Below are 27,289 nucleotides of genomic sequence, written 5' to 3' on the forward strand. Positions count from 1 at the left end.
GTGCCCAAGCAATCGACTTTTGTACAAAGTCTCCCTCTGGTAAACTTCTGCTCATGCTTCAACCATTGTGTTCCCTTAGTCGCCTATTACGACACCTACGGGAAAGAAAGGGTTGGTCCATTCTATGCCGGGACCACACGGTAAGGGTATGAATATTCAGCATAAAATGATTATAGATTGGCTTCAATAACTCCATTTCTGGAAAAAATAATAAGTACTATTTATAGAACAATCAGTGCCGTCCTATATATTCCAAGTATAGGCACCATAGCTGTCAGTGTCACGCCCAAAAACAAATGTTTGAAGACCAAATTACTAGGTCACAGACAATAGTAACAGATAACAATGTACACGAATACAATATTTTTAAAAACAATTTACCGAGAAATATTGCGTCTAGCATTTCTTAAATTATCCCTCGGGCGCTGTCCGCTCCATTCATCCAGTTCCCTATTGTTTCTGACTTCGTTATTTCGTAACCACTTCCAATATTTTAACACACGTATTACAAACACTCAAATTATTGTATTAACATATACTTACTAATGTAAATGTGAAAATGAGTTTGTCTGTTTGTTATGTTAACTTTTGGTACTGCTTGGTTTAACGAGTCGTCATGAAGTGTTTGATATGGGGGCGAAGATTTTTATCTCAATTATCCGTGCAAAGTCGCGGTAAATATGAAAATAATATTATAATAATAATATTATAAGTAAATTTATCTTATTAAAATAATATTACAAATGCAAAAATTTTAAATGATAAATAGTTATTTAGAAAAAAATAACTGAAACAGTGATATATATATATATATATATATATATATATGTGTGTGTGTGTGTGTGTGTGTGTGTGTGTGTGTGTGTGTGTGTGTGTGTGTGTGTGTGTGTGTGTGTGTGTGTGCGTGCGTGCGAGCGTGCGCGCGCGTATGTGTGTGTGTTTGTTTATTAACTAAATAGAAACTCCATAACATACAAATATTTGTATTGTTCAGAAATTGAATCCGTGACCACTAAAAGGTATGTCGTATGTTAAACTGCAACACGAATACGGTCGTCGACGGAATGCGTCTATTTTTTTTACAACATAGGGGGCAAACGAGCATGCGGCTCACCTGATAGTAAGTGACTACCGCCGCCCATGATCACCCACAACACCAGCGGCATTGCAAGTGTGCTGCCAGCCTTTTAAAAAGGAATATAATCTTTTCTTTGGCTATTCCTATTTTGGCTTTTATAAAATCATAAATCGCTACTTACATAAAAAATGCAATAAGAACGTAGTAAATAATATTTATTAGGTGCAATTGTCGCTGTTGCATAGAATGCAACAGGCGTGAGGGGCTAATTAGTGCAAGTGCAACTTGTATAAAACCGGAACAACAGCAAATGAATAATGTATGTTCTATTCGCTTTTGTAGATTATGGCATTTATTAAATAGTGCATGGAAATTGTTTGCTTGGATTTTGTATATACGAGTATATATTTGTATGTATAATTCAGCACGATGGTTTCCAGGGGGAATCGCGTGGAGGTTGACCTAATATTGCCACAACAAGGAACCAATTAGACCTCATTACTAATAATCCTTTCCCTCCGATCTTCTCCTTTGGAATGAGCTCAAAAAATAACATTCGAGTTAATTGTATGTTCTTCTTAGCTAAAATTGTTTACTGAACTGGACGGCAGCTAAAGAAAAGTAAGTGTAAAAAAACAAGTTAAGAATACCATTGATTATATTCTTACTGTTAAAGTAAGTTATCTGTTAGCACTTTGACAGTTTGATCAATCACTATGAAATTTGGTATACACGTACAACATTAGATGGAGAAGGACGTAGGTTTCTATCCTGCTAAGTGTCACACGAACGAAGTCGTGAATAAAAACTAGTATTTGATATGTGTCAAAATTGAAAAAATCACAAGTTGGGTTATGACTCAACCTTTGACTTTTAACGTTACATATCATTAGCTATCAAAAATACATCGAACATTCCCGATATCAATGACACATCACTGTTAAAAATCGCTTAGTTTGCGTAGCAGCGCGTTTATAAAGCAAGTGAGCGCTGTCTGAGTCCATTCAGCTATCATACGGAAGCTATTACCGCTACCCTACACCATAAACGCTGCTGTGTTAGCAATATTTTTCTTTAAAAAACAAAATACGACTCTATACTGCAAGTTCTATGAGTCAGTTCAGTTTGTCAACACTTTGTGGTATCGCCTGTTAACACAGTCACTCGTGTCACCTTAAGAAATATTAGGATTTTATTGAGGTTAAATTAAGGTTTACTTTGGTATAGCATCAGATTTTCAAAGGTAAAAGCGATAGTGGAATGATGTAGCAATACTTTTACTTACCTACCGCTGACATATTGACTTTCAAGTGTACGTCTTTTTTAGCAAAAGTGGCGCTGAAAGGGCAACCACATTAATTTTTAGTATTCATCAGTAAAAATGCTATAGATCAGTATAAATATTGTTTATTTGTAACATTAGTAATGTTACGAAAGATGATCTTACAAAAATCTGTTATAAATGTGAAAGTGAATTTGTTTATTTTTGGGTCTCTTGGCATTTTAACGACTCAATTAATTGTCGTGATATTTGAGATTGGCTACTTTTCAGTTGACTTCAAAAAGAAAGAAGTTCTCGATTTGATTGTATTTTATTATGTTTGCTATCTAATAACTTCATTAGTTATAAATCGATTTGAATTGTTTTTTATCTGAAAGGATATATTTACAGATTAGTCCCATTAAAATCATATCAAAACCGGTTCAGTACTTTAGTTTTTGAATCAAAATAAACTGTTTTTACCACAATTGAAGTTAGTTCTTTTTGTGGAAACAATCTTAATATAATTATTAGGTCGTATGGTCCCGATATAGACAGGCTACCCCTTCCTTTCTCGTGGATGTTGTAAGAAGCGACTAAGGGAAGGCGAGGGATGGGCAGCAGCGTCCCTTTTAAAACATCTCTAAAGCATACCTGCGGTTGCCGATCCACCTGTCAAGCGTGGCAACAATTGGAAAAATCCTTCAATGTTCGGCCAGTGTAGTGTCGGCACATTAGACAGTTAAAGGCTGACATAATGATGAATCCTAATTATTGCTCCATTCATCAATAAATCTCAAACACGTGAATGAAGTCACTTAAAAGGTTTTGTTACCTACTAATAATATAAATAAGGAACACATTCTGTATTGTCTATTTGAAATGAACAAAGACTTTAGGAAGAATTAGTTCAGTTTTTGATACTAATCTAATAACTTGGGGGAAAGGGATTGTTAGTAATGGAGGTCGAGAATCCCATTGCTAGTAACATACCCAATCAGGTTGACCTCCTCGCGGTTCCCCCTGGAAACTATCATGATTAAATCCTGATGAATTCATTATGATGGGCTAACTGGCCTGTTTTCATCCTCATCGATCACCGTTCACTGGTGCCCCGCCAGCGTATCCCGTTAGCGCAGGTGGGGTTACTATTCCATTTTCTACCAATAAAAAAAATCTAATAACTTGATGAAAATTTAGGTACATACTTAGGTACTACACAAGTAAATATGTCTCTAGATGCTATCAAAAGTTTTATTCAATCTGCATATTTGCATTAAAATCTGATTAATTACAGATACCTAATTAATAAATAACATTCGTATGAAACAACTTTATTTATATTAATGGAAATACATAGTAACTTTTTAGTTACATTGGTAAATGTTTTGAAACGGCTTCCAAGCTTGCAATCCCAGGCTTGCAAGCGGTATCGAACCCTTAAGTCTTAGAAGAGATTTTGCCTCACTCTGCGTGTTCTACCGCTTATACAACGGATTGTGCTCAGAGGAATTATTCAATATGATGCCTGCGGCCACTTTCTATCATCGTACGGCTCGCCATCGACAGGGAGTTCACCCTCATACCATACAGCCTAAATGGTCGCGTACGACGCGGTTTCAGAGATGTTTTCTCCCACGAACACTCAGGTTATGGAATGAGCTCCCTGCCGAGGTTTTCCCAAGAGACTACAGCATGGGGTTCTTCAAAAGGGGGGTAAAGAGGTTTCTTCAGGGTCAGCAACGCACGCGTAATACCTCTGGTATTGCAGGCGTTCATAGGCTACGGTAACCGCTTACCATCAGGTGCTTGTTTGCCACCTCATTGGTATAAAAAAAGGGTACGAGAGTTCTATGCAAACTACAAGTATTAGTTATTTGTATCTAATTATTTCGAGTAGTACTCAAACAAAGTCCTTATTGTCATCATCATCATATCAGCCTTTGACTGTCCACTGCTGAACAAAAGCCATAGGGGGGTTTTGCCAGTAGTTGCCGCGCTTGACAGGTGGATTGGCAACCGCAATTAGAGTTTCAAAATGTTTTAAAAGGGACGCTGCTGCCCATCCCTCGTCCTCCCTTAGTCGCCTTTTATGACACCCACGGGAAAGGAAGTGGTGGCCTACTCTATGCTGGGGCCTATACAGCCACGTCCTTATTATTATTACTATAAATTTGAAAGCGAGTTTGATTATTTGACTATATATATAATATAATATATGTAATATAATATTACCTCGAGGCTCCGTAACGGCTTAAATAATCGCTACGAAATTTGATATACAGGTATTATATGAGTTGGTGAAGGGCATAACCTATTTTTTTTATCTAAATAAATTAATATATCCTGATAACGCGGATAATTTGCCTTATTCCATAAAATATTTCTTTTTTGGTACAATTCCCCTATCTATATATAAAAATTAAAAAAAAGAAAAAACTATTTCGATAATAATTAACTATTAAGTAATATATTTTAATATCACTTCGTAAGTTTTTTTATACAACTTAGAATGACAAACAAACTGACGACCCACCTGATGAAAAGTGGTAACCGTCCTCTATAGATATGAGCAGTACCATGGGCATAACAGATTCCTGAGGACTCAGGTGTTATTCCTCTGTACTCTGTAAATTCACTGCCATATCCCACCCTTCAAACGGAAACACAGCTATGCAAACAAGTGCTTCACGGTAGAAACACGAATGGGACAGAGATGCTCAAGCAAACGACTTTTGTACAAAGTCTCCCTCTGGTAAAATAAATACAAGTGATAAAAATGTGTCATTAATGTAGGTGCCTTTATTAAAATATTTCAAATTCCGCATCGTAATAAGAGAATGTTTCAATTATGCTCAGCTCAGAGATGTGAGCGGAGAGAATAAACTCTTAGGAAAAATACAAAGCATTTTGTCACCATTTAAATGTACGAGGGGGCGATAAGTCAGGTAGATAGCTAGGTTAATATATTGCACCTTTTATAAGTATTATGGATACGTTTTGCATTTTATTTTATTGCAAGTATTTAAAGAAAAGACAGTATATTCCCAAATTTTTTCCTAATATATATTAGGAAAACATGGAAACCACACATAGGGTTAATTAATTAACAAAGTAATAATAATTTTTTTACAGTCTTTAAGACGAAATAAACACATCAAAAACAAGAAAAATATACATTTCTCTATTTCAAGACTTGTTGGAATTATCACAGAAACAATATCTAAATGACAAATCTCAATCAATCAATTAATAATTTTCTAATATTTATTTTACTATTGGACATAAAACTGAGAGTCATTCATTTTCAGTATTCATTTATATACATGTTCTTTAGATTGTATTGAAAACATAATAAAATATTATGGAGGTACTCACAATAATTTATTATTATTATTATTATCTGTTACAAATTATTATTTAATTCAGTATAGGTGAGTTATTATACCACGTAAATTATATACCTATGCACAATTTTATAAAAATGTATTATATATAATATTTGTACTCTATCTATGTATAAGTAGCCATGATTAAGTTGCAGAATCCCGGCTGTATTTTTTAATAATTTTTCTCAAGTTTTCGGAATGTAGGTACAACGTAATTAATTTATACCGTGGTCGTTCATATCAGCTATTAACTGTCTTCAGCCGAAGATAGGCCTACTCTTTGGAGAATTTTGTCAGTAGTTGCCATGCTTGGCAGGCGTGTTAGCAACCACAGCTAGGCTTTGGTAACGTTTTAAGAGAGTCGATGCTGTCCATCCTTAGGTCATTAAGTTCACTTAGTCGCCTCTTACAACATCCACGGAAAAGGAAGAAAGGGACAGAAATGGTCCATTCTATGCCGGGACAACTCGTTGCTATAATAATATTAAATGCCACATAATCATACCAAACGTCTGGTCTATAATCTAGTTGTTATGAGAAACCGATAACGAACATTTGGGGTGCATCTAAATCCTGTAAGAACATTCAAACCCAAGCCAGACAAAAACAATGTAAGGACGTCCTCCCTTCCATTTGATGATACTACTATCTCAAATGTATTGGAGGGAGTGGGTTGAGGTGATTTAGAACTAATCCGGTAGTTATTTTTTTAATGGGTGATAATGGAATGGTAACCCCGCCTGCGCTATCGGTATACACTGGCGGGGCACCAGTGTGGGATATGAAGTAGGTCAGTTAGCCCACCGTGACAAATGTAACAATAAATCAGTCACGATGGTTTCCAGGGGGAACCACGAGGAGGTCGACCTGACAGGGTATATTGCTAGTAATGGGGCTACTAGTCCCTATTACTAACAAACCCTTCTCCCCCAAATCCGGTAGTTCATTGGGGAAGCAGTGAACAATAAGCGGTGGAAGTGCTGATGGTACACCTTAAATCATAATCCTCTTTTATTCCGCAGTCGATTGGAAAATGCATATAATCAACACTTATGGTGAATACCATTTAAAATATTCACCGCGCGGTAATTTGTCAGATGCCAATGATAAGTGCATATACAGAATCTGACACGGCAGTGACATCGATAGCGACGTGTCAAGGCTCCGCTATGCAGACATCGCAATGGTCGATATTAGTGACGTGACGATGACGAATACCCTGTTTATTATTTTGCTAGGTTGATTTGTTAATAAGAATTTATAATTCCTACATTACTATATTGCTATGTGGTCCCGGCATAGAATGAGCCACTTCTTCCCGTTCCGTCGTTGTCGTAAGAAGCTACTAGGAACTTAACTCTCTGACCGCGTATTCTTTTTTTTTCATAACAATACAACACATCGTTTGGGGGGGGGGAAAGGGATTGTTAGCAATGGAGTTTGACAGCCCCATTGTTATCAATGTGCCCTATTAGGTCGACCTCCACGTGGTTCCCCCTGGAAACCATCGTCACCTGCTGCATCCTCAAATAACATCCTTCACTGGTGCCCCGCCGGTGTATACCGTTGGCGCGGGTGATGTTGCTATTCCATTGTCACCCATAAAAAAAAACACGTCGCTTTGACAAAAATAGCAGTACGAATATTTAGCCATCTAGCGAGATTCTGAGAAACAATATCAATGTACCAAAACAAAAATAGCAGGATAACAACGTCAATAAACATAAAAATGCGAGCACGTCGAAATCGCGGGATGCACGGTCAGAGGGTTAATGATCGAGGGATGGGTAACAGCGTCCCTCTCAAAACATCACCGATGACTAACTGCGGTTGCTAACACGGCTGCTAAGCGTAGCAAATACTAGTAAAACCCCCTTAATAGTGGGAGGCCTATGTTCAGCAGTGGACAGTAACTGCTAATATCAACACCACTATTGTCATTCTTATCTGGTGGAATGTTTTAACTATGGATGGAATAAGCGTAGCCATTCCAGGCGACTTTAATGTTTTTTTTAATGAGTGAAGATGGAATGGTAGCCCTGCCTGCGCTATCGGTATACGCTGGCGGGGTACTAGTGAAGGGTGACAGGTGAGGATGAAGGCAGGTCAGTTCATCCATAGTGACCAATTGAACAAGAATTAACTACTATGGTTTCCAGGGAGGACCGCGTGGAGGTCGACCTGGACCTGTATTGCTAGCAATGGGCTTGTTAAATCTTATTACTAACAATCCTTTCCCCCCTACGACTTTAATGTTACGCCTGTATACTTTGTAATTTTTCTGAGTTACCATTTCTATCCAATTAAATGTGAAAGTTTTAAACAATATTGATGAAGATTAAGATTTATGCACGATGTAGATTATTATAAACAATTTTAATAACGTATAAGTAACTAAATGAATATGGATTAATGATAGACGTTCTTTATTATCACATTTTAACATTGAATAATTTGATCCTAATATCACGGAAAAAACTGAACGAGCGCAAAATAAAAAAAATAAAAAAAAACAGATGCAAACTTTAATATAATATTTACGCATTTAAAAAAAAATATATTGATTTTATTGTCTTTTTTAGTGTTCCTTACCTCCAAAGGAAAAAAACGGAAGCTTGATGATTTTATACGGAACCCTGAAGTCTGAAGTCTGAGTCCGACTCAACGACTCTTGATCGACTTTTGTTTTAACTGAAAACCGTAGTATTCCGTAAGGCGACAATGTACTCGTAAACTGTCCTAATTTGTATCAAGTGCTAGTCAGGTTGACAATTAATTGTTACAAAGTACTTTTACTGTACAAGTATAATTGGTTACTTATAAAACATTTTTTTTCTTTATTTCAATTGCTATGTTATTACTAAAAGTTGAATCGAATTAAATTAAAAGTATCAAGAAACTTGGTAACTGTTAATTGAACAAAGCCAAGCTTTGTATTCATAATTAACTGTTTATTCACAAACATAAACGGCGCTGAGTACTTTCGTAATTAGGTAGGTATACCTACATCGCAAACAATATCCTAGCTAGTAGTTAATTCAAAATAAGTCTTCATTTCGGGTTAGTTTCATAAAACCCAAATTGCTATTTTAAGACTAGTTATGATCAACACTTCGTTAGTGTGACTGAGATAAAATGTAGTCCCTTCTCCAAACCAACGATTAATTTCATGAAATTTTTTAGCTAATAAGGCGCCAAAAGTTAACAAACATATTGGCTTTACATTTTATAATATTAACATAGTGAAAGGAAGAACTGGTGTTTCAATGCTTTTGGAATGTCCCGAATGATTATACAATAATTCGTGACGCATTATTCTGAGTAGAGGTATTCTTTGGAGTAATAGGTAGGAAGGAGTTATGTGAGCTCCCTGTCGTGGTTTTTCCAAAAGACTACAGCATGGGGTTCTTTAAAAGGGGGGTAAAGAGGTTTTTTCAGGGTCGGCAACGCGTCCGTAATACCCCTGGTATTGCAGGCATTCATAGGCTACGATATCCGCTTACCATCAGGTGAACTATAAAAGGAGTTTTTAGACTATGACCATTATAGTAAAATATGCCTACAACTGCCTTTTACTATCGCAATGCTCGCCATCGGTAGGTAATCTATTCTTACCTCCAAAGGAAAAAACGGAAGCTTGATGATTTTATACGGAACCCTGAAGTCTGAAGTCTGAGTCCGACTCAACGACTCTTGATCGACTTTTGTTTTAACTGAAAACCGTAGTATTCCGTAAGGCGACAATGTACTCGTAAACTGTCCTCACACCTTAAAATCAGAATCCCGCGAACTTAGGTTGTGGAATTATCTTCCTACCGATGCATTTCATAGAAACTACAGCATGGAGTGCTCCAAAAAGGGTGTATAAAGTTTCTTAAAGGTCGGCAAAGCGTGCGTAACAAACGAGCTGTATGCTTATTTGCCACCGTAGTAGGAAAAAAAATATATATATAGCTACAGATTCCCCAGATTTTTCACTGTACTATCCATAACTCTACGACCTCATTACGTCCTCATTTATCGTCTCATTACAACCAATTCTCTTTGCTGCAATTGTTGCAAAAAAATCAAACCTAAAGGTTTGACAAGAAAAACTACTGAAGCTAAAGCTTCAGTAGTTTTTCTTGTGTAGATCTGATCAGTCAGTAAGTTAGGTTTTTTATTTGAGATTGAATGAGGTAATCGGTTAGCAATAAATCACTGTCTGTCTTTTCTCCATTAGGAAACTCAAATGTCTGTATATAGTCAGTATTTTTGGTGTGATTTTAAAGTATTTAGATATATTTTTAGAAACAAAATTTGAGATTAAAATATCATGACCATCATTATAGCGGCCATTATCTGTAACTGCTGAACATAGGCTTCCCCCATAGATTATCATAAGGAACGGTCCTGAGCTACCTACATCCACTATCTCTCGGCGATGCATTTGCGGTCGGCACTCTATCTAATGGGGGGGTCATCTTACACTGCGTTAACCTGTATGAGATCACCACTCAAGAACCTTTCTTCTTCGTTAGTTGTGTGTTCTTCGAGCTATTTATGTGATCAGGCCATTGCCATTTCATTTTGCCTATCTTCTGGGCCATGTCGGTTTTTCTATAGATATCCTCATTTCGGATTCTATCACGCAAAGAAACTCTGAGCAGAGCTCTCTCCAATTTGAGGCTTTTGCATACTGGCAACCGTGTAGGACCATGTTATTAAAATATGCATAGGTAGGGAATAAAATTTTCGCCTCTAATCTGTGACCTATAAATATTAATTTTACAAACTTTTTTTTCCACTTAGCTTCCGCTTTGGGCCGTGGATCATGATACACAAACATACATGTTCATTGGCAGAAAATAAAATTATGGAAGAGAATAGACTTTGAATTTGATTATACCACATTTTAAATAATAGTATCACTATTTCAATTGTTCTACAATACTATAAGTGTTTATATTAAAAGGTATATTATTTTGCTTGTATTTTTAGTCAGCTTATGTTCGTGACTTCTTGGTACGCAGTCTTATAACTTATTTTAATGTCTGACTAATAATAATATATGTATTACCAAACTGTAATTTATTTGCTCTTTTTATCTTTATTTTCAAATGACAGTTTTAATTGGCATAGTAAATACAAACACATTTTATTGAAATAGTAAAAAATCCACCTATTACGTCAGTATCTGATAAGAAAAATTTATAACATAAAATGTTTATGAACGATTATCACTTTCCATCAGATGGACAGTCAGCTTGTTTGACATTTTAGATTACATAAAAAAATAAAAGGAAATATATAACTGCACCATTTAATTAAAGGGATAATATTTCAAAGAAAAGTACATTTAACAAAGGTATTATTATTCATTTCAACAAAACGATATCAACCGTCACGGTAGGTACACGAACTGTATAATAAAATGATATATTTAACAGTACATTATATAGGTACCTACGCCAAGGGTTGCATGATAGGTTGACGTGCGGCTCGCCCAGTGTTGTAATAGCATTTTCGCCAGCATAAATCAAGTTATAATTCGCAATGATTGCATGTTAATACTAATAAACTTATTTTTATAGAAATGAAATCTATTATTTGATTATAGCTGTGTAGGTAGATAGATTAGAACTAGTTCAGGATTAGTACCTCAATTATTTGTGTGACTTTAATTTTTAAGCGATTTCAAAAAGGTAAGTCTCAATACAACAGTTATATCCACAATACACTGAGTAATAAAACGGTAGTAAATAGTTTGTTCATTTACTTACACACTCCACAATATGTAGAATTTTTGAATTATTTAAAAAAAAAAACGATTATTATGTGTATGTTACGCGATACTTCGCAAATTCTGGTTCAATTTTCGTGATTCTCCTTATAATAGAGTTTATTTCGTGTTAAATAAATAAAATAATTAAGGATAGTGCCCTACAACACCCTACAAAACCGACTTCAATTGTAATAAAACCAGTTATTTTGGTTTAAAAATTAAACTATTGAATCGGTTTTGATAATTTTTTTATGGCACCAATCTGTAAGTATATCCTTTTAGATAAAAAAAAGAAATATCCAGTACTGACGGAGTTATGAAGTAATAAACATAATAAAAGTATAAACGAATTGAGGACCTTTTTCTTTTTGAAGTCGGTTGATAAACACAGCATTACGAATGTTACGGTAGAAGGTATAGAAATAGGCTATATTCTTTTATAAAACCAATCTTCGTATTGTGATGTTAAATAGTCTATAATCTTCCTCAAGAAATAAGTTATGAAATGAAATGTAAAAAGAATTTTTCAAATTTGCCTGGTTCCAAGAATTAGCGTGTTTTAACTATTTCATTTGATTACAAGTATAGGTTAAAAGTACTTTCCCGTAACTGGCAAGCGTATATGAAAAGATTAATGACTGTGGAAGAAGCGAAAGGGATCTGTTTGGATTGAAACATTTGACATTCTATTGTTTCTGCCTACCCCAATGGGAGACAGGCGTGATAGATTACGTGTGTTTTTAATGGATAAACAAAATAAACATTAATTTATTGCTCACTCAACCAATACTCTTTTGGGAAAGTACCTATTCCAACTTGTATCACATACCGGCAGTGGACCGGTTTCCTCGTTGTTTATATCCTTGTTTCTTTATATTCACTTTTAGAGGATTTTTATTGCAACATAGTTTCCGCTCGGTACATGATATATCGCCCGATGCCCCATGTAACACCCCAAAATTACTAGCTATTGCCCTATATGTCCTCATTTTCTGTTTATCGAAAGCGTGACTAGTATCTACAAGTTTATAAGGCTATGGCGCTAGGCTCTTTGACCTTCGGTAAAGACCCTTTGTGAAAATTCTATAGGGATGCCGTATTGTATAATCGTATAAAACTTATAGGCTTTCTATTTGTATTTTAGTAGCACGAAATGTTCATAGATATGTAATATAGTTAAATTATATTATTTCATTTTAAAGAACTATGCAATTACATATAAATTATATTAAAAAGCTTAAATAAAACCTAATAAGTACTAGGGATGGTGATATATAGTAATATCTATATATTTTAGTTACAATATCCTATATACTGATCCAATAATGTTTGTTACCCAAAAAATCAAATTAGATAACAGATTTTTAACATATTCAAAAATAGATATCCGACCTGTATGGACGATATCGAAATGGGTGATGACCTTTTTTCGTCATTAATGTCAATGAACCCAATATATAGATATTGAAAACGTGCCCATATTACCTATGCCTAATAAGTACCCAAATCTTAGTAGATATTTGTAATCCATACTGGACTCGGATATTTTCTTGCAAGAAGAGGGTTTTCGCCTATTATTAACACGTTGGATAGGAAGGTAACTTTGTGCTATAAAGTTTTTTTACACTTTCATTTAATCTGAAAAAAGGTGGAAATTTAAACGGTCTTTGCTTTTGAGAAATAAATGTAACCATACTGAGTATAACCGTGCACAACATAGGATTAGGAGCGGAACTTTCAGCTGGGCGTAAAGACATGTTTGAGATTACGTATGCGCATTTTTTAAGGGGCCAAGCCTTGGAACATAATTTTACATACCAATGCTAACTGTTATGTTTGTATGAGAGATTATTTTGTTTGATTCCACTACCATTAATTTGTGTGTGACTGCCAAAACTGGAAGATTGACCACCACCACCATCAGGTCCACAAACAATATTCGCCATCAATCTCCGACTGCCATTTTGTTTATGCATATTTTGCGATATATGTTTTACATCTAAACGAGGCATCTTCAGGCAAATTATTAGATCGTTGCTCGGAATCTAATTTTAATCGATCGGGGCCCAAACTGTGAGATTCGTTTGTGATTATTTGTATAATGGAATTTCTGCCCTAATATATTCTACAGCATGGGTAGATTTATAGCTGTATGTACGGTTAATGACTTCGATTTCATTCAATATATTCAATATTTGGTTACCAGTGCGCAGCTGGGCGCGCGGCGTGGCAGGAGGCGGCGGCAGTATCCGTTGGTGGCGGTGGCGCCGGCGCTGGGGGCGCGGCGCGGCGCTGCTCAGTGCTCGGCGACCACCCTGGCGCCAGGAGGGACCCACGCGGCAAGTGGCACAGAAACAACCGGGTAGGTTTGCCAGATAAGCCTATTGATATTTCCTCTACCGATAAGGGACGTTTTGCCTGCAGAGGTAAAATCATGTAGCGTAAGACTCTAGGTCTTTTCAATCGATTCCAGAGAATCGAGGAGATGCTCAGTTTTTTCTTTTAATAGAAATTAAATGGTAACGCTTCCCTTTGTATGTCCTACCGCTTGTATAACGAATTGTGTTCTAAAGAATTATTTGAAATAATGCTTATAGTCACCTTTTATCATTGCTCCGTTCGCCAACGACAGGGAATTCATCCTCACACGCTCGAAACTAAATTGTCACGTACAGTGTAGTTTCAGAGAAATTACCTCCCGCGAACGCTCAGGCTGTAGAATAAGCTGCCGAGATTTTCCCTAGAGACACACATATTAAGGTTTCTTCAGGGTCGGCAATGCGCACGTGACACTCCTATTGTTGCAGGCGTCCATAGGCTACAGTGACCGTTTACCATTAAACGAGCTGTATGCTTGTTTGCGCCGTTGTGGTATAAAAAAATAACGAATTAATTGTTGATTTTCGTCTACAGATGCGATATTGGTATTAAATGTCTGTAAAGGTATACACACGAATTTTGGAAATTATTTATACGTTTCATTGTAGACCCCCAAAGTGTAATATATCTTCTGTTTAGACCGTAATCATCATAAACATTTATGAAAAGGATTTACGTGAAAACAGTATGAAAAAGAATAAAATAAATTACCCAATAATATATATCATATCAATCATACAGGTGCGAGACGCTTCGTATGGCTCGTCATCGGAGTCGGATGGCGAGGCGGAAGGGGCGACCGGAGAACCATGGGGCGTTGCGCGTCTGTTGTACGCTGGTCTCGGTATCCTTGCTGTGGGACTCGTCGTCTACTTTGTCGGCACCGGCGACAAGGTGGGTATTTTTTGGCATGGAAATGGATAACAAAACTCCACCTGCGCTATCTGTATATACTGAAAAAGTACCAATGAGTGATAACAGATGAGGATGAAGTCAGTGGGCCCTTCATAGCGAATTCAATACTGTGGTTTTCAGGAGAAATCGCGTGAAAGTTGATCTGACAAGATACGAGTAAATTTATTAGTGCTAACACTGAGGACTAACCTCCTCATCATTGGCGGAAAAGGGAATTTAATAATGGGGTTAAAACACTCATTGCTATCAATATACCCTTTTAGATCGACCTCTATGCGGTATTCCTTGGAAGTCATGTTGAATTCGTCACGACGGACCGCCTGGCCTGATTACCTCACCTATTATCACTAACTGGTCACTGGCATTTTGCCAGCATATATCCATAGTGCAGGCGTGGATATCATTATATGATCAGCCATTAAAAAAACCTTGTCATACCTAACAATTTCTTCCACGATATGGTGTGTATCGACTCAGTATTAGGTAGATTAGGTAGCTGCTATACTACTGCTTTACATAGGCTATGCAATTTGTAATTTTGTCTCGTTTCTAACAAGTTCAGTCCAAGCCGTTAGTTGTTTTAAATTAGATTTTAAATATTATTTTAAATAATAACTTATGTAAAATTATAATAATTTATATCTTCTCGAAGGTTCAATCTTGTTCACTTTAACCCTAAGAAGACACAAGTCTGCGCGTTCACCGCAAAAAAGACACCGTTTGTCGTATCTCCTCACTTTCGGGGCACTTCCCTCGATAATAAGTCGAGTCTGGGTATTCTTGGCGCCGATATATCTAGCGACGTCCAGTTTTGCGGTCATCTGGAGGAAAAAGCTAAGATAGCTTCCAAAAAGTTGGGGGTGCTCAATAGGGTGAGACGGTATTTCATGCCAGAAAACCGCCTGAAACTATATAAAGCTCAAGTGAGGCCACACATGGAATACTGTTCTCACCTGTGGGCAGGAGCGCCACAGTACCAACTCCTTCCGTAAGACCGCATTCAAAGTCGGGCAGCTCGAATTGTTGACGATCGGCGTCTTACTGTCCGGCTCGACCCACTGAAACTGCGTAGAGATGTTGCATCTCTGTGCATCTTCTACCGAATTTATCATAGTGCTCTGAAGAATTGTTCGGATTGATACCTGCTGCTGATTTTCACCATCGTACAACCCGCCATTAACTAAAATTTCATCCAAACCATCTGGACGAGTGGCGGTCCTCAACCGTGCGTTTTTACTTTCTGTTTTGGAATCAACTTCCAGCAGCAGTATTTCCGAACCGATACGACAACATAACCTTCAAGAAAAGAGCATATTCCTTTTTAAAAGGCCGGCAGCACACTTGCAATGCCGTAGGTGTTGTGGGTGACCATGGGCGGCGGTAGTCACTTACCATCAGGTGAGCCGCATGCTCGTTTGCCCCCAGTGTTGTAAAAAAAAAGGTCTTGAATTTGAATCCAACCAACACCAAAACTTGTGTTAATTTAAATTTTTGACAAATCATCCCCTGTCAGGTTGAATTGTAATATACTTGGCGAAATGTTTACATCTCGAGTGTTACGTTTACTACAACAATAATAGACGACAAATACCTTTAACTACGCCATCAGAAAGTATAGTCGTGAGCATATATTTTTAATTTAAAAATTATAAATTTGATTAGAGATTGAATTTTACTTATGTTACGTACTCGTACTAATCGTCATCATTGCCACTTATCTATTGTTCACTGTTATGCTATGTCCACAAACATAGATCCCCCATATTACGGTACAAAGTACGATTATATGCCACTTGCATTCAGCAACTTCCTGAAACACTCTTATTTATTTATTTATAAAAGACACAGCAACAACATGCTCACAACAATTGAGCAGACAATATACAATGTTATAAGTAAGTAAAAGAGAAAAACTACTATTCAAAAATGCTTAAATCTAAGTTTACTTGAACAAAAACATCTCACTCCTCACTACTAAGTTTAAGGCCATATGAACACATCAATTAAAGCTGTATACAGCTCTCACAGATAAGCGTCAATGTACGTACACTAAGTAAACTCTTGAGACCATTACTCCATCTATCATTACTAATAGTAAGGTTTAAACATTGCAGGGTTTCAAAACGCCAGCTCTACGACTGGTGGGGCCGTCGCTCATCATCGCTGGGCTGGCATGCTGTTTACTGCGTATCACCTTTTGCATATTTGCAAAGCCTTGCTGCCGACGGCGGACCAATTACAAGGAGAGCAGAAGGTAATTCGTTTCTCATACGTATTCGAAATCATCGTATTGCTCTTGTCCCTTTAATTCGGGTCAGTGTTCTTACACTGATCCTTGTCAGTCATTATATTGAGTCTCAGACTTCCATGCGTATGTTGACACAGTTTTTCCTTACGTGAAAATATATCGAGATGCAGAACCTAAGTTGTAATTAAAATAAATCCTATTCAATTATAGATCTGGTTCAATTGAAGTTTTATCCCAATTTTGTCCACAATTTTTCCATAAAAATTCAGCTATTGAACAAAAACTCCGTCAAGACCTAATTATGTCATTTTGCACATCTTGCCTAATAGTTTCCAAAGTTCACGAGGTATGAATTCATCATTAGTGATGACCAATATTAGTTTTGGTTAAAAAGAATAACGATGACAATCAACTTATCATTTTATCTTTTGACCTTCTTCTCAAAGGCCTCTTGTTTCTATTCTTTTAGGGTTCATAATTCATACCCGTAAAAGATTCAAGGTATCGCAAAGATTGATCGATCATAGACATCTACAAAACTTATGAAAAGTTTTGTTTGAGTAATGTGTATGACGTCATCACGTTTGAATGATCTAAATTATTTTCACGAAGTTCAAGGTTTGGCGTCGATTTTTTATACGATTATTAAGTAACCCATTAAACTCTTGATGGATAATGGTTACCGTCACCTGTGGAAATAGAAATGCATAGATTTTATTATTAATTTATGCACTTATGTATGGTGCCTGTTAATTGCCACTTTCCAGACTGTCCGGATGCGGGGAAGGCGAAGAGATGCCGCTGGCGGGTGGAACGGCGAGCGGACAGCGCGCCGGGCCGGCACAGTGCTCGCCCGCGCGCCGCCTCGACGCCTCCTCCTGCGACGTGTCCAGCCTCTCCAGCGGGGAGGAGGACGAGCGTCTGCGCCGGTATCGGACGGCGTCGGCGCCGTCGCACCTGTCCGTGCAAGCTGCGCCACTGCCACAGGTGAACTGGTTGTTTTTATTCATAATTCTTTAAAGTCTTGGGATCATTGAAAGGAGTCATTATTAGGAGTTAGAGTTACTCTCGTTTTTATATATTCGATTTGATATATATTTTGACACTACTTTTCTGTACGTTCTTGATGATTATATGTAAGACGTGCATGATTTTATTGTTCCTCAATCACAAAGCGAAACCCAATTAGGTGGGCTCTCAACTTCTTTGCTATTTTAATGCATAAAAAAGAATGGTAGAGTTTCAACTCGCCTGGCAGATAAGATCGTCTTATCTCTTTCTTCGAAGTAGTAAATAGTGCATTGTCTAGATTAGATACGAAGCTTGAGATTATATATACTATGCGTCTGCGCTCCTATTATGCACTGCCATTACTAACATGGCTTGTTGCACTCTCGATGTACAGTAGAAAAGGCGTTGTTTATCAACGCACATATGCATATGTTCTATTGTTTCTAGTAACTTAGAAACTTTTTCCATCAGGGTTCACCACAGCAAGTCGCAGCTGTACAGAGCACCTCGCCTGCGACGCCGCGGCCGGCCCTGGCGATGCAGGCGAGCGCGTCGCAGCCGAGCGCACTGGTGGGTGCCGGCGGGGCCGCGGCGGCGGGGCCGGCGGGGGCAGCGGGGGCGGCGGGTCCCCGGCGGCCGCCGCCGCGCAACGTGTCGTTCGCTGGCACCGCCGACGGCGAGCTAGTCCTCAGCCCCGCTCAGCTACGCTCCTAACGAAGCAATAAACGTTCTCGCAATACCCCCTTTTTATATCCCCACCGGACGATCTGACTCTATCGATTCGGATATCGATCATGTGATAGCGTGAGACTCTCGAGTGATTTTTCTATTCGATAAGCTACGAGTCGTTGATTATTTGCACGTTTGGATATATTCTCGCAAGTTGATTCTCGATATATGTATCTATTAAGAATAATTTGCTTGTTTTAAAAACTCCGTCTTGCCGGACTACGTGTGCATATAATGTGTAACGGAATGCTGTAAAGAATTATTTTTGGTTTCTACATAATATTCGCAATATATACGAGTATAAGTAACGAAATGTGTTCAACGCTTTCTATACGCAGTAACAAAGAATATTTATAAAGAGACAATTTTGTTATACATTGTATGCGCCTCTTAGTTGTTGTATTTTTCTTATATCTAAACCGCTATAAATTCATGATCAATTAAACACCTATATGTAAAGCAGCCAAACCGAAGTGGTTCCGGGTAGGTATTAGGCTGTGAAAAGTTCAAAATATTTTTACTTCGATATGTGACGTCAATAAATTGGTATAATATAGTTATAAAACTATATAAAGTATCCATTTTGAGGTTACAATAGCTACTTAAATAATACGTTAATGTCATTGGGAATAAATACATAATTAAATATAATTTTAGAAAAAAATCTTGTTTACTAGATAAAGAATTTATTCTTAAGGGTTTGCTAAGTATTGCAATAATAGCAGACGATTCTTTGTATAGGTGATAGGAGTTATGAATTTCATAGACTATCAAGCAGCTTCAATTAAGTAGAATCAAACGCGCATTTATTGCTGCTTGTAAAACACAAGACAGAGTACCGCTGTCTCTATCATAATATAAGTGACAACTGATGAGTGCTAAATTCAAGCTGCTTGATTGTTTACGATTAGATTAACTTATGCAACTTCGATCAGACTTGCATTTAAGTTGAAGACATTTTACTGAAATTAAACTATTGAGTTTGACATTATGTATTGACATTCTATAACAAAACTTTTGATTATTTTCAAAGAATAGCTCCCTAGACAAATGGCAAACAAATCAATTGATACATACGTTTTCTTCGACGTATCCATAAGATAGAACGAGACAGCAATGTCCGGCGTCTTTTTCTTTCTCGTGTTTGCGGTAGTGCATAGGTGTCTGCCGATAGTTTTGTTAGCCGCTTGTCTAAGAGAACTGGTATATATATAATTATTAGCGTCACATATCGAATGTAAAGATTTGAATTTGCCGCCATTTTTACCGTCGTACATATTCGTATATTATACTTAAACTAAGACGTTCATTCAATCTTTGTAGCAATATAATAATGAATGTGCTAGATTCATCCGTCTTAAAGCCAACTAGTAGATATACTGAGAACAGAGGTGTGGTCTTACTGACTGACTATTGCAGAACCGTATAATACAAATAGAAAAAAATATAACAACAGTTTAGTGTAAAAAAAAAGAAACTATCACATAGCCTCTAGAGTTCTTAAAAATTTATGGAAATTTTAATTTCTATAAGTCGATTTTATTTATTTATCATAATTAAAATGAGTAATATTTCATATAAATTATAGAAATAGTACTATTTACTTTATAAAATGAAGCAATAAATAAAACCACTTTCCATCAAATTCTAAGTTGTATAAAAAAAGTAATATTTCATATAAATTATAGAAATAGTACTATTTACTTTATAAAATGAAGCAATAAATAAAAGACAAATAGAAGCAAGTAGACGGGACGAAGTCACAAACTCGATTACTTAGTTTTTGATATATTATGGCCATCACGTTCTCATGTAGCCTCACAGCACTCTCAAAATTAATACAATAATTCCCAATTTATTAAAATCTAATGTAAAATAAGTATAATAAAGATTTATAACAATAAACACTAAACGGTTACTACTTTTTATCAGGTGGGCCGTTAGTTTGTTTGCCATTATAATTTGCATAAAAAAAACTACAGATACCCGAAAAATATTGCCCTCCATTTTCACCAATCGGGTAAAAAACACAATGAGCTACTTTACTGTGTCGAGTTGTTTTATTTTTTAATGTGAAGACCACACCTCGTGACAGTATGAAACTAAATAGTGAATTTAATATAAACATAATTGTGTTAAAACTGCCTACTACTAGACGCGAATTTATATATATATATATATATATAATAAAGTCATAAATAGATTTATAACTGACAATAATGATTGTTAACTGATGTATAAAATGTTATGGCGTATGTGCGTGATTTTATTTTAAATTATGTCCAAACGATTCTAGTAGTTCAAGCGCCGAGTGTAATTCAATGTAGCAGTAATATTTATATTAATATATCAATACTTTTAACAGACCTTTAGCATCATCTCGACCATTATCTGTCTACTGCAGACATAGGCCTCCTCCATAAACTGTCACAAGGAACGGTCCCAAGCCACCTGCATCCACTGACTCCCTGCAATACATTTGAGTTCATCACTCCATCTAGTGGGGGATCGTTCTACACTGTTTGTCCGTAGAGTTTGAATTATTTATTTACATCATTTTTAACACATACTTATCAGATTGTGAAATCACAAATGACGTAATAAAAATAAAGAGAAGTCATAACTAAATACACATTGTTAATATATTGTAATAAATAAACCAAGCACTAACGAACTTTCCACATATTTAGCGCAGGCCTACAAATAGACTCCTAGTCTGTCCAGGTACTGAAAATATATATAAGTCTCCCATATATTCGCCCTAAATTGCATCACAGGTCAATTCTATGCATAAGTTATTAAACATTCTTCAGTCTGCATTAATTTAATAGTTACTATTTTTTATGTTCTTACTATAAGTTAAATACAAACTTAATACCTATTTTTAACGTTATATTATGGAATAGATTATTCTGGTCTGTATTTATGACTTATCTGAAATTTAAATACAGAAAGCGACAACCGTATATAAGTAATCTATCGAATAAAGATAAGTACCGTGTGAGCCACACAGGGAATGTTACAAATATGGCTTACTCTCAAGTCTATTGTCAAGATTTATCGAATAAAAATGTTTGTAAAAACTCGAATAACGTTTAAAGGATTATTAAAATCCCTTCAACGTTATATTCTCACTCCCGTTACTCAGTTATACATATATACTGAGTTTATATATAAATCTCTTGAATATATTTGTTCTATAGTATCTATTATTTTTATTTATTTATTTTATACTTTATTGTACACATCAGTAACACACAAAGGTAAGTAAATGTACAAAGGCGAGCTTAACTTTAAAAGAGTTCTTTTCCAACAAACTCAAAGTGGAAAGGAGCATTAATGTCAGCGGTTAGAGCGGTATACAATATACCTACATACTTATACTCAATGATTTATACCTATATTAACTTGGCGTGTGAACTACATATAGACACCAAAAATATATTAATATAGTTAGCTAAATACATAAAGTTTGGTGTATAGCGCGTAATACTGTCTAACAGTATACTTATGTATGTGTAACTATGGTAATTTAACATACATACATGTGTGTTACGCGTGCGTTGTATATGGCACAATATAGTGATTACTGTTTATAAATATATTATATATTTTAGAAATATTTGCACCTTTAGTAGTGAAATATTATAATGTATATCTGCAGATTTTAACTAGAATACGATATTTATGAGGGAGACGAGACACTTTATGAGTAAAGTGTATAAAACGTTTCGAAGTTATGTTTCTATATGACGAAACAGAAAATATGTAACTACCCTATTGTAAAAGATTTTGATTAGTTTTTGTCAATTATACCTTGGTAATCAGATTAATGTAGTTATTTTATATTATTTAAATCTAAGAATTGTCAATTACTTGTTTTCGAGATAAGATTTCGATATTTCGCTTCCTTTTCTTTTATATTTAATGCTTGTGATCAATCTTTTGAAACAACAAAAATATCTATTTTGTTAACAAAAGAAATAGATAACAGTAATGAGAAATAACGGGATTTATTTACACTCAACACCGTGGAAAATTAAGAAATCTCTTTTTAATAATATGGTTCCTATTTGTTACAAAAAAGTTCGATATGTTGAATCAACAGTATCTAGATAATTGTATACCAGTATAAAACTACAACGATTTTAGGTAAAGCCATCAAGTTGCATGAAAAACAAAATAGGTGGCCTAAAATCTAAGGTAATTCCAAATTATACATGTTTACAAAATCAAAGGAATAAACTAATAGTCGTACATAAACGTATAGGTGTTAAGAAAAATATGAGCTTCGTTTAGACTAACTGGCTTGTGTAACAAAGTGTTGTGTAAATTAACGAAATAGATGTCCATCAGATACATCGTCATCCCCTTTCTTTTTCTCATCTTTATCTATGTTAAATGAATTTATTTTTCTTGTAAGAAATAAATAATTGTATAAATATTTTTATGGAGCGATATACTATGGATTGTTCAGTTTTTATTATTATAAACCAAGCGCACATAACTGGTGACAGGGTTCATTTATTTTTGTCTATCGGTGGGCGAATTTTCATTTACTTTCATACATATTTTACCAACAGGATAATTGCGTACTGACGGTCCAAGATTTGTAGTTCATCTTCAAATTTTACTAAGGAAAATTCGCCTGCTTATTTACGTAATCTAAGATAGATAAGTTTATAAAAAAAAAAGAAACTATTGTCTACTAACTAATAAAAGAATACATTTTCACATCTGTAACACCAATGTTTGATTTCCAACGCTCGCTATTGGGAAATTTTGTAAATAATTATAATTTAGAACTTAGCGTTTATACGTGTAAGAATTTTGTTTATTCGATAAGTGGAGAATAAACCGCGCACCAATAAGTATGTTAAGTTCCTTTGAAACATTTGTGTAAAATTCGCTAGATTGTTGCTACAACACTTTATCTTTTTGAAATTTTGCAATGGTTTCAGTGAGTCAGATAGAGTAGTGTGTTGTTCAAGACGTTTTATATTTATATTACGTATTTAAAATGCTATTTCTAACTTCTTTTAAAGATTTATCGAATGATCTCACGTAGTAAACATTTTAATAAATTTTGTGCATTTGTGCTTCCATATAAGCTTGCATGGAAAATGTTGCTTCTTCGTGTTTCCTATAAAGTGATGTTGAGATAGAATCTCTACTAATATTAATTTTATTAACTGATACTTTACGTTTAGAAGGCCTATAATAACTATACTTTGATAACAATGTTTGAGTGATGCAAATTTATTCCGGGTAAAACGAAATGTATATATAATTTATGTGATTGCGCAGTGACAAGTTCATAAAAATGTCAATATTTGAATATTGATGTTGATATTAAAGTATAGACAGACCTCAAGTTGTATTAGGTGACATTTAGTAACATTTCGTTAGTAATACGAATAGATTCGATAGTGAAGTGTAGTGAAATATCTCAGAGAATATGGACTTGTCGCAAGAATTTTATCAAATCCCGTACTGGGATTAAAAACAAACAGCTCTCTTTTACAGATGTTCCAAACTATTACTTATCGAAAATAAAATTATAAAACGGCTTTATAATTGAGAAAAAAACTCACATTTTCAATTGCAATGTACTTTAAAAGTTAAAAATTACGACAAAACGTTACTATTTTATTGATGATATTATTTGTTAATATAAAAGCAAATTAAACAATAAATTTATATACATCTATATGGAGCGTAGTGTCAAAAACGTTTTATAAAACGGGAAACCAACTGCTAGATGATGCGGATTTAATTTCGTACTATACAAAAATCCGTAAGTTCTTTAATATAATAAAAATATACAAAAGTTTGTATAGTAAAAGAAACCAAGTCTTAAAAGATTAGTACAATTAAAATATCTTTTCAAAAGTGTGTCGTTTTGAAAACGAGGCCGTTTCTCACAAAGCAATTCCAGAAGACACTATCTAGCTAGATGTATATGATCTAAGAACCAATAAAAAAAAAATGGAAAAATATTGTTACGCTTGTTATAAACAATGTATTTACAAATCAGATAACTTCACTTTGGAATTGAAATGTTACCTAAGTTGCTCCTACTGAAACACGCAATTTTTGTAATCGCTATATTAAATTAATTGCTAAAGTTTACTCTGAATAATTACAATAACAAAAAGCGATACTATTGTCTTGGTTATAAGTATTATATTAAGCTAAGGAATAATTTTGATCTATGAATCCTACTTTGTATTGAATTTTAATGGCTAGTGATGAGGATTTTAGATCTGAATGCTTTAGGTGCGTTTTAAAGGCGATATATGACTTCATCTAAGTCAACTATGACGCTATGACTATTTCTGTTGAAATTAATAAATCACATATTTCATTATATGTTATTATACTTGGTATCTGATGTCTTCAAAACTATACTGTAAAACATATTAAAATGTGTCTCTTCATTTTAGAAATGTACCAAATAAGGTGCAAATAAGCAAATTGGATATAATGATCACTGTGATTTAAATGTTGTTTAATAATGTTGAACGAAATATTGGATATATTTAATTTATATTTAATTTTGAAATATATAATAAAATTTAATGTCGTAGCGCTCAAAGAAGTTACTAATGGATATGAATAGATTTACAATATAATGATAAAGAGCAATGAAATGTAATATTGATTGATTAATTGTGTTTGTGTAAATAATTAGTTTACGTCATACCATATATTGTTCATTACATCGTTTGTATTATTTATAGGCATTGGTGCATATCATGTGTATAGAGCAGATGATTAATCAAATAAATTAGAAGGAAAATATAGTTGACAATAATGTTTTATTTGATATCAACTCTTTGAGGTCACAGGAGGGGGTTTTAGTAAGTTTCACCAGAGGGAGACTGTCGAGACACCTTTGTCTCATTCGTGTTTCTACTGTGAAGCAGTTGTGTTTGCATGACTGTGTTTCGGTTTGGTTTCGGGTGGGATATGACAGTGAATATATAGGATACAGAGGAATAATACCTGAGTCCTCAGGAATGGTAACGTATGGGGAGTATCATGGCCGAAACAGTATACTTTGTTATATCCATGGTACTGCTCATGTTTATAGGCGACGGTAAATACTTTCCATTAGGTGGGCCATCAGCTCGTTTGCCATTCTAAGTTGCATAAAAAAACCCGTTTTAATATGTTTTGGAAAAATATGAAACACCATATTTCTGCTTTTAAATTTGAGGGTTGCAATCGATTTCCTTAAGATCATCAAATCCTGACTTGGTGACAATGGGACCACCTCAGATACTCTTTTGAATAAAAAATATTTTTTAAAATCAGAGACTACAGTACAGGGTTCTTCAAAAGGGGTATATTAAAGTTTCTTCAGGGTCGGCAACGCGCACGTAACAACTCTAGTATTGTAAGCATGCATAGGTTACAGTGATCGTTTACCATCAGCCGAGCTGTGTAAATAATCGCCTCCTTTTTTTGAAGTTTTTTGAACAATCCTTTCCATTAATTAATAATGGTTTTTACGGGAAATTTACGTCTATGTTAGGATTCTCATTTTAAATATTTAGTCGAGATTAATAGATATCTCATGTTAAGCGCGTAATGTTGGCATACTAATAGTTTCATCAGGCAATTTATACGAAGCTAAACCAATAATCCTAGATAATATGGAAATAAAAAAAACAACAATATTTATAGTATTATAAGTGAATGTACAAAAGCATATAAATAAGAATAAAACTCCAGATGATGTTGTCGTCTCGTCATTTACACTAATATTATAAAGGGGAAAGATTTATATTTTTATGTGTATGTATGTTTATAATGAATAAACTCAAAAATTACTTTGCCGATTTCAAAAATTCTTTCACCATTAGAAAGCTACATTCACCCTGAGTAACATTGACTATATTTATTGCTAGAAAATATTAGGATCCTTACTAAAACTTTAGTAATGTAACTCAAGGTGTAAAAAAATGCTATATCTTTCGTCGCGTGCGCTGCAGAAACTATAGGTGATAGAACAAAATTATGTTCTACATTATTGTAGAAAATACCAATAACTACAAAAAATTTCGCGATACTATATGCTCAACTATTATCGTTATGTCACAATAACCACTTTTTACATTTTAAAAGTTGATAGAAAAACTGACCAAAATTACACCATGTTATTCATACTTCTGTTTAAATCCTTATCCAAATAAATATAATTAAAAAATATATAAAAAATTTAATCAATTAGGTAGGATCAGATAAAAATGTAAAATGTAAAAATGTCCACCCGTGCGAAGCCGGGACGGGTTGCTAGTAACTCATAAATGTAGTAGTGAAAATGTACCTATCGATGAAATCGTTATCTACTAATCTAAATTCTAACGGATAGAATTTAGAATTTTATCATCCATAGACAACAGCATATAGGCACTTGCTCCATATAGAATATTGATCTCTTTGCTTACGATATAAAACTTAGATGTTTTGAGATTAAAAGGGTATTTAAATTGTATTTTAAATGGTT

At 35.0% G+C, this 27,289-nt stretch overlaps 1 protein-coding gene across 2 annotated transcripts in view; it reads left to right on the top strand.

Annotated features, from left to right (window-relative positions):
- The window catches only part of LOC113513818 (uncharacterized), a 116,379-nt gene extending 95,981 nt beyond the window's left edge, over positions 1–20,398 (top strand). For both annotated transcript variants that reach the window (XM_026897804.3, XM_031909396.2), the window contains 5 exons: positions 13,699–13,854; positions 14,613–14,765; positions 16,901–17,040; positions 17,802–18,021; positions 18,517–20,398. In XM_026897804.3, the coding sequence (XP_026753605.2) occupies positions 13,699–13,854; positions 14,613–14,765; positions 16,901–17,040; positions 17,802–18,021; positions 18,517–18,759 (912 nt within the window). In that variant the 3' untranslated portion in view covers positions 18,760–20,398. The remainder of the gene's footprint in view (positions 1–13,698; positions 13,855–14,612; positions 14,766–16,900; positions 17,041–17,801; positions 18,022–18,516) is intronic.
- Positions 20,399–27,289: the final 6,891 nt, after the last annotated feature.

Source organism: Galleria mellonella, unplaced genomic scaffold (genome assembly GCF_026898425.1).
Source record: "Galleria mellonella isolate WM207_F2 unplaced genomic scaffold, CSIRO_AGI_GalMel_v1 utg329, whole genome shotgun sequence".
NCBI lineage: Eukaryota > Metazoa > Arthropoda > Insecta > Lepidoptera > Pyralidae > Galleria > Galleria mellonella.